This window comes from Endocarpon pusillum (genome assembly GCF_000464535.1).
Source record: "Endocarpon pusillum Z07020 unplaced genomic scaffold C723729, whole genome shotgun sequence".
NCBI lineage: Eukaryota > Fungi > Ascomycota > Eurotiomycetes > Verrucariales > Verrucariaceae > Endocarpon > Endocarpon pusillum.
In genome coordinates this window covers 88400-100685 of record NW_006913589.1, presented here as the reverse complement: position 1 = coordinate 100685, position 12286 = coordinate 88400, and the positions used below count along the sequence as shown (strand labels likewise).

The 12286-nt window shown below is 49.2% G+C and overlaps 5 protein-coding genes across 5 annotated transcripts in view; 2 read left to right on the top strand and 3 right to left on the bottom strand.

Moving 5' to 3' along the window:
* Positions 1-2699: 2699 nt before the first annotated feature.
* On the bottom strand, positions 2700-4009 carry EPUS_04586 (uncharacterized protein; the record flags this gene model as incomplete). Its single annotated transcript, XM_007788862.1, has 2 exons — positions 2700-3700; positions 3754-4009. 2 exons carry the CDS (start codon positions 4007-4009, stop codon positions 2700-2702), a joined length of 1257 nt encoding a protein of 418 aa, XP_007787052.1.
* A 2632-nt stretch (positions 4010-6641) lies between these two features.
* Positions 6642-7211, top strand: EPUS_04585 (uncharacterized protein; the record flags this gene model as incomplete). Its single annotated transcript, XM_007788861.1, has 1 exon — positions 6642-7211. One exon carries the CDS (start codon positions 6642-6644, stop codon positions 7209-7211), a length of 570 nt encoding a protein of 189 aa, XP_007787051.1.
* Positions 7212-8205: 994 nt separating this feature from the next.
* EPUS_04584 (uncharacterized protein) lies at positions 8206-9197 on the top strand (the record flags this gene model as incomplete). Its single annotated transcript, XM_007788860.1, has 2 exons — positions 8206-8668; positions 8752-9197. The coding sequence occupies 2 exons, from the start codon at positions 8206-8208 to the stop codon at positions 9195-9197; spliced, it is 909 nt and encodes a 302-aa protein (XP_007787050.1).
* A 184-nt stretch (positions 9198-9381) lies between these two features.
* On the bottom strand, positions 9382-10606 carry EPUS_04583 (uncharacterized protein; the record flags this gene model as incomplete). The annotated part of the gene is made up of 2 exons (XM_007788859.1): positions 9382-9678; positions 9737-10606. The coding sequence occupies 2 exons, from the start codon at positions 10604-10606 to the stop codon at positions 9382-9384; spliced, it is 1167 nt and encodes a 388-aa protein (XP_007787049.1).
* A 1144-nt stretch (positions 10607-11750) lies between these two features.
* EPUS_04582 (uncharacterized protein) overlaps positions 11751-12286 on the bottom strand; it is a gene marked incomplete at both ends in the record, with an annotated part of 1198 nt that continues 662 nt past the window's right edge. The window contains one exon of the mRNA XM_007788858.1: positions 11751-12286. This exon is cut by the window's right edge and continues 167 nt beyond it. Within this exon, the coding sequence (XP_007787048.1) occupies positions 11751-12286 (536 nt within the window).

Here is a 12286-nt window from a genome sequence, read left to right as displayed (position 1 = left end):
GAGCTTTGGGGGTGAGGTGAGGTGGGACGGGATGGGATGGGATGAGGTGCTTTGGGTTGGTGGGGTTGGGAGTGGGAAGGGGCGTGAAGGTAGGGTGGGTTGAGGGAGGATGGTGGTTAGAGGAAGGAGAGGTGGTGGTGTGGTTATGGGCCGGTTGATGGAATGTACAGCTGGTTAGGGAAGCTGGTTAGGGAAGCTGATTGGGAGACTTGGTGTTTTCTTGGTGAATAAAGATACATACTATGCCATGCCATGCTTAGGGAAGGTGGTGACTTTGGGCTTAAGAACACAACAGAGGCCGGGAGAACTTTGAGAATGAGAGAGGGGGTTAGAGGCGTATCCGGAAAGGGGAAATGTGCAACATTGTGTCGCTCATTGAGGCAAGAGTCTAGATTGGAGCTGTCTGTTATCATGTACTATCTCGGATTTGCACATTTTCAATCTAACGTCACGTAGTGTTCATTCGCCTCCATATGATAGTTGGAAGTGGGCATCTTTTACGGAAGACTTATATCAATTGATATATGGAACTACTGCTCTTGTCTTTTCTGTTCATGTGCCATGCATAATACTGTGTAGATGGTAAGAACCTCGTCATGACTGACTATTACCTCCCAATCAGCAAGTATATCCCATCTAATGCTGGGTTGAAAGAAACAAAAGCTTCAAGCCGCTTTGATGCTCCAACGGCTCAAAAATAAAGGAAACCAAGAAACGTAGATTAATAATTCATCAAGTAAAAAAAAGCAAAACCTTTATCCCGAACCGTCTTAACAGGTAGACGGGTCAGGATCAGGAGAAATCCTCCAAGCAGAGGATTTTTTTCGTATGCGAAGGAAGGGCGGAAGAGAGAGGAGGAGGACTGGTATCTGGCTTCGGGGGGTATGTGCCAGCGTAACAGTTGTCGAGTTGAGAGGATTCGAACCGTGCGGACCTTTGGGAGGGACTGTTGATTTCGTGGCGAGGTAATGGGATGCTAAACCACTACACCACTGTGCCAAAGGATGTTGGTCATCTGCAGCTAGATTAGAGATTATGTGTTTTGATGTTGGGCGAACACCGGAGATGTGGGAGTTGCTGAACACACGGTGCGGTGTTTGGATTCTTTTAAAGAGCGTAATTCGCCGAACCTTTATCTCTTAGGCGTGGATCTCTTATTCTACCTTTATATGCTCATATAGGTAGGGTCGTTTCTTGCTCCTGAGACAACTTACCCCCGATCCAAATCTGGAAGCCAGCAATTGGGATCTTCGGAGCTGAAGGTGTGACACATGGAGGCTTAACGGCTCCTATAGATTCAGCTTCTGAGGTGCCCCTTGAGGTAGAACTTCTTCATCTTTGATGACATCGATGACAACAGCCATTTTGACCTGACGCTTCTCTGGTGGAATGGATGCCTAACGGTGGACTTGAAGACGACTCGTTCGGGTCCAGGACCGTTTTCGTTGTAAGCTCGTTTGTCAAACCATGAGCGTCAAGGCTGCAGATTAAGAAGTTCACGAAGAGTATAACGCCAAAATTTAGTACCATAAGACCGGCCTGCTCATGCATAAGACTTCTGGACAATGCAGACGGCCTTGAGATGAATTTCTTACCACGCTTCCGACGGTCCAAGCCTTGTACCTGAGCACCCGGGCTATGAAGTGCAAAGCAAGACCAACCAAAAAAGTCACCCAAGACCAGCTCATCAGCATCATTGAATTCTGCCAGAAGAAGAACATCCTCCTCCGTCTTGGGAGACCCTTCGGTGAGGTCAGTTCGACCTGTTCAGGGTCATGGGACACCACTGCTGTACCGGAATCTTTGCCTGCTGGAGCCTTGGAGGGAAATACGAGATCATTTTGATTATGTCTCGTAGCTGAGCCTCGGAATGACTGCTTGCGGGAGAGTTAGGAAAAAAAGCCAGTACACGAGTTTATGCGGAACTGATCAACGCAAAGATTGATAAAACCAAGCTACAATAAAAGGACATCGGAACGAGCCAGATGGAATGCTGGATGGCTGCCATGAGAAGAGTCTGATAGTCGCTGCAGTTGAAAGTGTGCTCTGCTCGTGTAAGTGCAGTCTAATAGATGCGGAAATTCAATTCTTCACAGCCAAACGGATAAACTTGATCTCTTCCTCCTATTGGACTTTAAACTGGTGCAGCAACTTCCTCAATCATGTGGGATCTGCTTGGCTATTGGCGATGTCATAAATGGGATCAATAGTGTAGTAGTGAAGTGGAGCATAGTAGGAGAACGCGATGATGCGAAAGACCCACATTGCCAGCGGAGGGAGCGAAAGCGCCGGAGAATGCTTGTGCGAGTTACGGGATATCTTGGGTCTTATAATGTCTCATAACCGGTCTTGCTGCTTGGTAGCCAGAATAAAGTCCCCTCATATGTAGCCAAACCTGCCAATTTCCTTCATATGCCCTTCGTTTAGAATTTTGTCCACCAACTAAGTCTTAGCCTTGTGCTATCAGGTAGGTGCGCCCGAAGCGCATTGTAAACGCAATATAAAACTCGATACGCAACAGACCGCATTTACATCTGGCTGGTCACCTCTTTCAGGTATATTAATCCGGAGCTAACGTGACGATCAGGCTTTGGTCGGCTCCATATCAGCACAAGCGAGCTCAGCCAAACGGCTCAACTATGCTGAAAATACAGCTTGACTCGGAACAGCATGGCAGCAGCTTGTGACATACATTCGTCTCACACTTCATGGGGACCCTTTTCGCCGTTGATCCAGTCAACCCGTGGGGATCCTGTAAACAATCGAAACCAAGTCTGCCTTGTCTTGAAATCTTGCAGTCTTTTCGGAGAAGATGACGGCGCTCGATGACCAAAAAACCCCCATAGCCGCCAGATGATTACCACCGCCGTTGTCAGCGGGACTGTTACGGCAAGAAACATCCACCACTCATTGGTGACAGTCAAGTTTCCTGCTTGGCCATCGAAAAATGCCATGCCGAAGAAGCTCGAAACCGCCGACGCTGGCAGGAAAACCATCGTTAAAGCAGCGATGACCTTCATCGACGAGCTGTCGTTCCTTGTGTCCTGAGCAATCCCCATGTTGGTTTCCGCTTCTTTCTGACTGACAAGATTGTACACCAAGCTCATGGCTGTCTCTTTGCGTGTCTTGGTGTTGAGTAACCACCGCTTCCTTGCCTCTACGCCGTTCTTGAGATAGTCTGCCGCATTGATGGATTGAGAATGTTCTTGTTTTTCCCTACAACCCCCAAAATATACAAGACGCTCTTGAGCAAGACGTAAGCTGTCCATCAAAGCAATCCCGGCGTCAGCGCTGTGGATCAGAAAATCTGCTTCTTGAGATGTTTGATGGAGCTTGAAGGTGAGCGACTTCATTATGTTGCGATCATATGGTGTTTCTGCGGCTGCGTCAACAATATCTATTGAATCATTTAAGCGCTTGTCTAGGTCGCATAGACTAGAGTCAGATTGCATGAAGCACTCGTGCGAGATGAGTGTTGGCACAAAGAGAGGATCTGCGGCATTGTACCGGGCAGCAGAAAGTCTGCTAGATGCGTCAAATGCAAAGGTGAGCCGAGTCTGAACGGCTTCGATGACCTGGTCGTGAGATGCGGCAGTAATGAGACATGTGGTCATTCCGCTTCTTTTCTCCAAGCTTGTCCAGATTGAAACAGGCCACTGCATGTGGCCGAAGCCCCACCAGGGCTGTTGACAGATGAAGTCTGAGCACGAAGTCAGCGGAAGAATCCATCATGTTCATACGGCTGACTGGTACCGAGTTTCTGAAGCTGGCCATTTCCATCGAAAGTTTCGAAACTAGCCGAAGGTAAAAAATTCACCACTGGCTGACCGAGCAGAAGCGAAATAAACTCGGCTCTAACCTCTAATTGATTCAGCAGCGCATTGGTCGTATGCTTTCGTAAAGAAAGGCGGCAGCCAAAGGTTGGCCGCTTGCAATTGTTGGTCTCGGGAGAGTCGAGCGTAAGAAATCTGGGCGGAACATTAGATCGAGGTTTTGGGACGTAGCGCATGGTTTATGGAGGCAGTGGTGCAAGATTGTGGTCTGTCCTTACAATATTCTGGTGGCCAGAGGGTTGTTCGATTGCGATCGATCCTGAATACCAGCTTGTTAGAATTGCAAGAACCTCTGCACGGAGAATGCCTTTCTGACCTTGAGGTGGGATAGAAGTTCAGCATCTCCCAGGCCTCTCATCCACTGTCCTATACCATTGCTTGTTATTTCAAAGATATCGCATGACGTGCTGTCAACGAAGTTGTCGTCATTCGATAGAAGGTGTTGCTCGTAGCTAAGGTTATTAACGGCAAACGAAGTATAAGGTGGCCCATGAGGAAACAGAGTCTGGTCCAAAACAGTCTTCCGCGTCACGCTGAGATCTATTGATCCCTTTGCATCTCCCGTTTCGTCCCGCGTAAGTAGATTTCACGGCTTCTGGTGTGCTTTTAACCTTCGGTAATACTCAGGGAGGTATTCGTCCAACTTCGAAACTAGGTCTTGACAAAAGCCTGTGTACATACTGTAGCCGCCGAGTTAGATGTGTCCTACTCGACAGCTGGGCATTGTATTACTTATATCTGGCTCTACGGTCTCTCCCATACATTCATTGACCATTATGGGGGCGTGTTTCAGCCTTGGCGTGTTGGAGCCGCTCACCTTACTCCGTATTTGGAGGGTGGAGGGCCTGTCATTAAAACCTCCATCGAGCGTCTGTTGTTGTGAACATTTCTTCGCTTCAGTTCTATGCCTCAAGATTTAATGGCAGATATGAGGTGGTTGGCAGTTGGAGCATGGCCCGAAGCTTGGCGCAGAAATTTATGGCAGTTCTCAGATTCGTGCTATCTACACAGCCATTTAATAGGGGATAGGGCGCCCATTTCGCTCATTTAGGGCAGCTACTCTATCTGGCATTTTTGAGATAGCCTCATTAATCTCCTTGATGGTTATTTTATCCCACTCCTCTTGAATAGCGCGGCGCAGAATGGCTTCTTCGAAGATGACCCCCCTGGACTTCAACCTTTGCTTAATTATCCTCCAGATAGTCTCAATAGGGTTGAGATCTGGCGAATTCGGAGGATTCATTTCCCATTGGATACCAAGTCGGGCTTTGAGAGCTTTGACCTTATTAAATCGCTTTCCTTTGGTTCCATGAGGCCCATCATTATCTTCGACCAAAACGTAATTCTCATCCCATTCAGGAGCGACGATTTGCTCAAGAATAATTATGTAATCAGCTTGAACAAGCCGTCCCCCTATACCAGAGCCGGTATAGAAGTAGAGCTGACCCTTGAAATTCTATCTAACAACGCCATATACGTGTATAGATTGATTTTGGCGTTTTAATCTAAATTGGGTCTTCAAGAGGGCATTTCGAGCCTCATAACCCTTTCGACGATGAATTCGAGCCTGTCGTTGCAAGCAAGTGGCGAAATGGGACTCGTCGCACCATCGAAACTTCTTAAATGCATCTAATTGCCAATATTGACGGTCAAATCCCCATATAATTCGGGCATCGATATGTGATTGTGAGAGCATTTTTTTCTGGGCAGCCATATAGGTCCCTACACCAAAATCCTTCATATTTTGTTGAATTGCACGTTCGGAGCCATTAGCTAGACCAATTGTCCTTGCCACCCTTAAATGACTTGACGAAGCAAAGCCAAAATTAGCATCTTCGACAGCCTCGATAGCTTCGCATTCGTATGGAGCAAGTATCTTTTTGCGACCTCGATTGTGGACTTTTTCGCTGCGGCGCGCAGTTCCTTCTTTAAGGATTCGATAGCCAGTTCGATTTGCTATATTATGTATCTTAAATAGCTTTGTACGAGGCAATTTGCCAGCTGTGTGGCGTGCATCAGCAAGAAGGCGCGCTCGGCGCGGCGTATCGACTATCGTTTTTGGCGTTCGTAAGGCCGCAGGAGAAGGAGGATCAATCGAATGAGACTTTCGGCAGACGCGTCGTCTATTTCCCTGTTCAGAATCCATTGTTCCCTAAATTTGAGTGAGTATTAGTAGAGAAATAGAGGAATGAAGAAGGGGGGGGAGGAAGGGGATCTGAGAACTGCCATAAATTTCTGCGCCAAGCTTCGGCCCGCTTCGCGCCGGCGGCTCAAACAAGCGTCAACTTTGCTGTTTTTGGTCTTTCTCTTTTCCGCTTTCGCTGTGCTGTACACATGTCGTGGATGGATAGAGGAATACTCTGCTCTTCCCTGACGACTAATGGTAGGCTCGCCAAGAATTACCTTAGCAAATGATCTTGAGAACACTGTCCTCGAGCGTTTCGATAAGCTGGTTGCCAGTGGTGATATATTATACGAGGCATCTGAACCGGAGATAGTACAGCATGAAGGATTTCAGGTATGAAACATACAGTGTCCATATCCCTTTTGGTACCAAAAAGAATATTTGGTTGGACCCTAGCCAAAAAAAACTTTTTGCCTACTGCATTTTGTATGACCCGTGCATTGTGAACATAGTTTGAGTTCCGCATTGTATCATTCTTCGGCAAGAAACCCATCGCTGCGCCTGATTCACCAGAAAGGACAAAAGCCGGCGGACCGTTCGAGAATCCTGTGCCCCAGGAAATCATCGCGAATGTGGGCTTGTCTCACCGACTCTTAGTCAAGAAATACGGTGCGTAGAGGCCTATGCTTGTCTTGCCATCAGTCAAATATGCGCCACAAACAGACGTTCTCAACGGCTCGGACATCGCGGCCGGATGGGCGGTGTTGAAAGCGTTCAAGACGCCTCCAATGGTTATTTACAATTGCGGAGCGAATGCAGGGTTCTCCCAGGACCACAAGCATCTTCAGGTCTTCCCGCTCCCAAGCTCAATGGGCCAGGGCCTCTTCCCGGCGCGGGCTACTTCGTCCAAGCACATTGAGGACATGATCAGCAATGTGCCCTTCAAACACTTTGTCATGCGCATCACTGCGACCGCCACCGCAAGAGATGTTTTCGAGAAGTACCAGCGCCTCCTCATAGAGACTCAGAAAGCATTGAAAGCGGCACAAACTGGGCACGACTACAACGTGATCTTCACTGCCGACTGGATCGTATTGATACCTCGCAGAACCGCCGTCTGGAGTGGTCCTTTCGGAGCCAATGCATCGGGCATGCTAGGTACTGTTGTAGTTCCAAGTAGACAGCAGAGAAACCAGTGGGCTGAGCTGGGGTACACTGAATATCTCGCAAGGCTTGGTATTCCTTGGGACTGAAGGAAGACAGGGGCTCACATCTTCCATCAGCATACAGCTTTGTTGCATGGTAGCACGCAGAAGATATCTTGCTGTCCATCGAGCAGCTCGGAAAACCAGGAGTTGGAGTTGAGAATCTCATTAGAGTTACACCATAGCCTACCAATGCCAGCCATCGCCATTGTCCCTTGGACCTTTGCCACCAGATTGTCGCACCATTGCTACCTCTCCTGGCTCGAACGCCTCTGGCCTCTGATGTCTCTGGCCCGTGCTAGATTCATCTTGTTATGCCAGGATGGATGACAACGAATTCCAAGTTTTGGTCCTTGTACTCACCTGGAAGGCCCTTAGAGACGCCGCTGACTGCCGCATTGGAGCCCGGGATCGGCGGAGCACCTTCTTGGGTGGCGGCAACCTGTTCTCGCGTAGAATGAGACCAGACAAATAGAGCGAACGGAGAACAGAGCTGATTGGAAATGGAGCTCGTATCACGACTCGCGAGTACACGACCTTAGAGATTGGTAGTAAACGTCTCCTAGATTGCCATGCAAGATGTTTTCATCGGGCTAAATCTTGTCCTTCTGTTCAGACTTCATGCCAATGGTGTTAACTCACCGCATAGAGTGAAACCCTCCTCGGAAAGATGCTGTAACGTGGTGTAAGAGTATTGTTCACAAGGATATGTTGTGAGATCTTGGAAAAGAAGGGTCTCTCGTTCAGGTACACTTAGTCAATGAGCTGACTGTGTATTTGTTTACATACTTCACTCTTTGACAGATTAGCCTCTCAAGTACTTTTTCTGCTCAACTGGAATGACATGCAAACAGCTAAGTGCAGAAAATGCGAGTTTACAATCGCCAAGACATTTAATATATAACGCGAGACGCGTTCAAGTGTCTCCACGCTGCATGATCGCTCTTTCCGGCCCACTTCCACAATCATCATCATCAATCCTCAGCAATCCCATCTCATCACGAATCCGAAGGGAGGAAAGCTCTTGAAATTACTCAAGAACATGTACACCATTGCAACCCCGACAGCACCGGTAACATTCGAACAAAGCCAGCACGACTTCAGCCCCAAAACGCCCTCCCCACTCCGAACGTCACGAAATGCGAACCTGATGCCTCCTCCCCTCCCGCCTCCTCCTCCTCAATGGTCCTCGTCCCCTCCTCTTCTAGACACCAAAAGCTCTCCCCTCGCCCATTACGCCCCAGTTCAGCAAGCCTTCTCACTCACCCCCCGACCCCAACCCCGCCGAGCATCCACACCCTCCATCTTCGCCATCTCCTCAACCTCAACCTCAACAACCTCCATGTCCACCAATGCAAACGTCACCACCTCCTCCGCAACATTCGCCTCCCGCTCCCGCGCCTCCACACCCACCGCCACGCTCAGCGCCCACGCGGCCGCGGCCAAAGACCGACGGAGAACGCTCTTTCGCGATAGGATCCGTAAACAGCGCGATGATGCGCGGGGTTCGAGGGGAGGAGGGATCAGGTGTTACGCATGGATTTTGTGAAGGAGCGGAGGGAGTGGGAGGAGCGACTGAAGCGGAGAGCGCCTGCGACCGCTGTCGCTGAGGAACTGGATGGCGATGGCAGGATGGAGGGGATGGATGGGCTTGGCGGTGAGGCGGATGGAATTGTGCCGTTGACGGAGGAGGAGGAGATCGAGGCGTTGGCGCAGTATTTGTTGGAGAGGGAGGATGAGGATGAGGATGAGGATGAGGAGATGAGGTTACGAGAGAATGGAGATGAGAGGAGGGGCTGGGAAGAGCAGTGGCAGAGACGGCGGCTGAGTGATCATGAAGGTTTCCGGTCTGGTGGCTCTGGGAGCTATGGTTCGGACGAGGAGGATTACGATCAGCTGTTTATGGAGGTCATCAGTGGCAGTCAGGAGCAAGGAGGTCCAGGGCGCTGGCCGGTGCAGCAGCAGCAATGGGGTCAGGATTCTGGTCTGGATGCTGATCAAGGTCAACTGAGTTCGAGCATGGATCTCTCATAAGAATTAACAGACTGGCGATGGGACAGGATGGGACCAAAACATGGGGAAAATGTGCGAATGTGAAGCAATACCTGTATACGTAATTGCCAAGGGGTATCATAATCCCATGCTCAGAGTATCGAGCCTGAAGGCCTCTCTCTATGCAGATGATCTCAGAAACTCATTAACCCAGCCTTTCTCCCACTCATTGGGTCGGACATCCAGCATCGTCTTGCTTCCCACTCCCTCCTCCTCCTCCCATCATCCCCGGAAAGGGATTTGCAATCAGATCCTCCGGCGGACTCCCCATCGCCTGCATCTTCTGCATCCTCTCCCAGATAAACTCCCTACATCTCGAATCCTCATCGCTGTATGCCTTCTCCTCGAATTTCGCCACAATCTCCCTCACCACGCCCCTCTGTCCTTCATATCTCTTGTAATCCTCGTCCGGTAGTTCCCCCTTCTTCTTTGCCAGCCACTCCGGGTACTTGGAGTCGAGCTCCTTCATGGGCTCGTAGAGCATGTCTTTGTTGGTGAGTTGTTCCATCATGCCGAGGAACATCTTGCTGAGGGGGTCTTCGGAGTTGGGGTCGCCAGCAGAGGTGGTGTCGCTGGTGCCAGCGGCGCGAGGTTTCCAGGGCTTTGAGGAGGGTGGCGAGCATGTCTTCTTCTTCTCCGGTCGTGCCCTCGGCGGTGGGTTTGGTGGCGGCGTTGGTGGCGTTGGAGTCGGATGCTTGCATGCGCTCCATGGTGCGACGAATGGTTGAATCGAAGGACTCTTTTTCGCCGGAGGAGGAGGAGGAGGCTTTTGAGGGATTCTGCGCGGAGGGTTGGGGTTTCGAGTCTGTCGATGGGATGGCGCTTGGGGGAGGGGCTTCCGTCGGTAGGTCGTCTCCCAGAATAGCTTTCAGTAGATCCTCGGGCTTCAGGCCTTGTTTCTCCATAGTGCTGGTGAATTCTTCCAGTTCTTTGCCCATTGTGGAGATGTCCTCGGCTGATGCGGTCGAGGCGCTGGGATCCGGGTTCAGGTTCCCTAGTACCGAGGACATTTCTAAGGCCAGACGCGCGAGGAATGCCTCTTCTGATTCGGAGGATTCAGGAGTCATGAGAGAAGGTGCAGCCATCGGGGTCGTTCCAGATGACGAGGGTCTTCCGGGCCCCGACGAGGAAGGTGTGGGCTGTTGTGGTTGGACATTGGGCTGAGGTGTGGGTTGCTCGTGAGCAGAAGAGAACTGATCGAGCACATCTGGACGGAGACAGCGAGGTAAGCGCAAGGAATACAGCAGGCACGAACGAAATATATCACCATCAAGGTCATCGAAATCTGGGTCCGAGTCGTCGTCGGCTGTAACTGGTTTGGTTACTGGTGCAGATGTAGGTGGTGCTTCTGCTTCATTGTGAGGCTGCGCATCTCCCTTACTTTCTGACATCTCTGCAAGCCTCTGATACTACCATGGAACAGATGTTCTCAAAAACATGCCTCGTGATTCTTCGATTTGGACCAATTTTGTCGGCTCCGTCACCATGCCGCTCTATCCTGGATCCTGGACTCTGAGCCGAGGCAATTCTTCTCTCCCTGCCGCCAAGAATTATCCCTTTCCCGGAGATCGAGTCTTGTAGCATACTACGTATGCTGCCAGGTTGTTCACACATACCTCGTAAACCCAGCCGAAATGTGCATCTTACTTGCAGTGGTGGTTCAACGCTCAATGTCTGCTAGAGCCGTCAATGCTTCGTTGAGCCTGAATCTTATGCCACTCATGAGGAGCATGCATTGAGCCCCAATTGCCTGCATTTTAGTTAAGCCCATTTCCAGTGGCAATTTCAGAGCAAATTTCCTGCCGTTCTGTACCAGCCTTTTTTTTTAATGTACATCTGCGTGCTTTGCTCCTTGATAGGTAACACGACTTACTTTCTGCACGTTTAAGAGGCAGGTGGATGATAGTCGAGATCAGAATTGTGGCTCATGACGGGGGGAGCCCAGAAAGTCTAGAAAGTGCTCTGAAGGACACAAGACAAAAGAAACTAGGGAAAGAGAGCTGAGAGCTACCAGCACCCAGTTCTACTCAGTTCTTCGCATGTAGGTCTCAGCAGGGTACCCTGTACTGCGAAGTTCCTCTTCTGCTGTCGTGTGTCAAGTGTCCCAGACGCTTTCTTGAACATTCAGTTTGAGCTCCTCTACATGGTTAACTCTGGATTTCGGGGGGAAAGGAATGTATCTACCTTGCAGCTCTCTGCTTTCATCTTGTCCCTTCCATAGCCATTGAGGTTATACACTGTTCTTCTGGCGCAGACCACAATGGCAAATGCCAATGGATTTATAAGGACTATATCTTCCATACAGAGCAGTGTTCACTACAAAGCTCCAACACCTCCCATCCACAATTCCACAGCTACACGTGCAAGACAATGTCCCTGATCAGCAGTCAATTTACAGCCCAGAGCTTCACAAAAGTGCCCTCCACCACAACTCCCAACCACATCATCATAGCCACTTCCACATATGTCACCACTACCACAGTCACCTAGAACCTTAGCATACCATCCGTATCTAGAAAACCATTGTCGTCTATGCTAGCCCAGCCAATATCGTATAATTGTAGCAAAATAGCCCCCACCATCTTGACCGTGCCTCTCAGCATCATCATCATCATCATCATCATCATCATCATCATCATCATCATCATCATCATCATCATCATCATCATCATCATCATCATCATCATCATCATCATCATCATCATCATCATCATCATCATCATCATCATCATCATCATCATCATCATCATCATCATCATCATCATCATCATCATCATCATCATCATCATCATCATCATCATCATCATCATCATCATCATCATCATCATCATCATCATCATCATCATCATCATCATCATCATCATCATCATCATCATCATCATCATCATCATCATCATCATCATCATCATCATCATCATCATCATCATCATCATCATCATCATCATCATCATCATCATCATCATCATCATCATCATCATCATCATCATCATCATCATCATCATCATCATCATCATCATCATCATCATCATCATCATCATCATCATCATCATCATCATCATCATCATCATCAT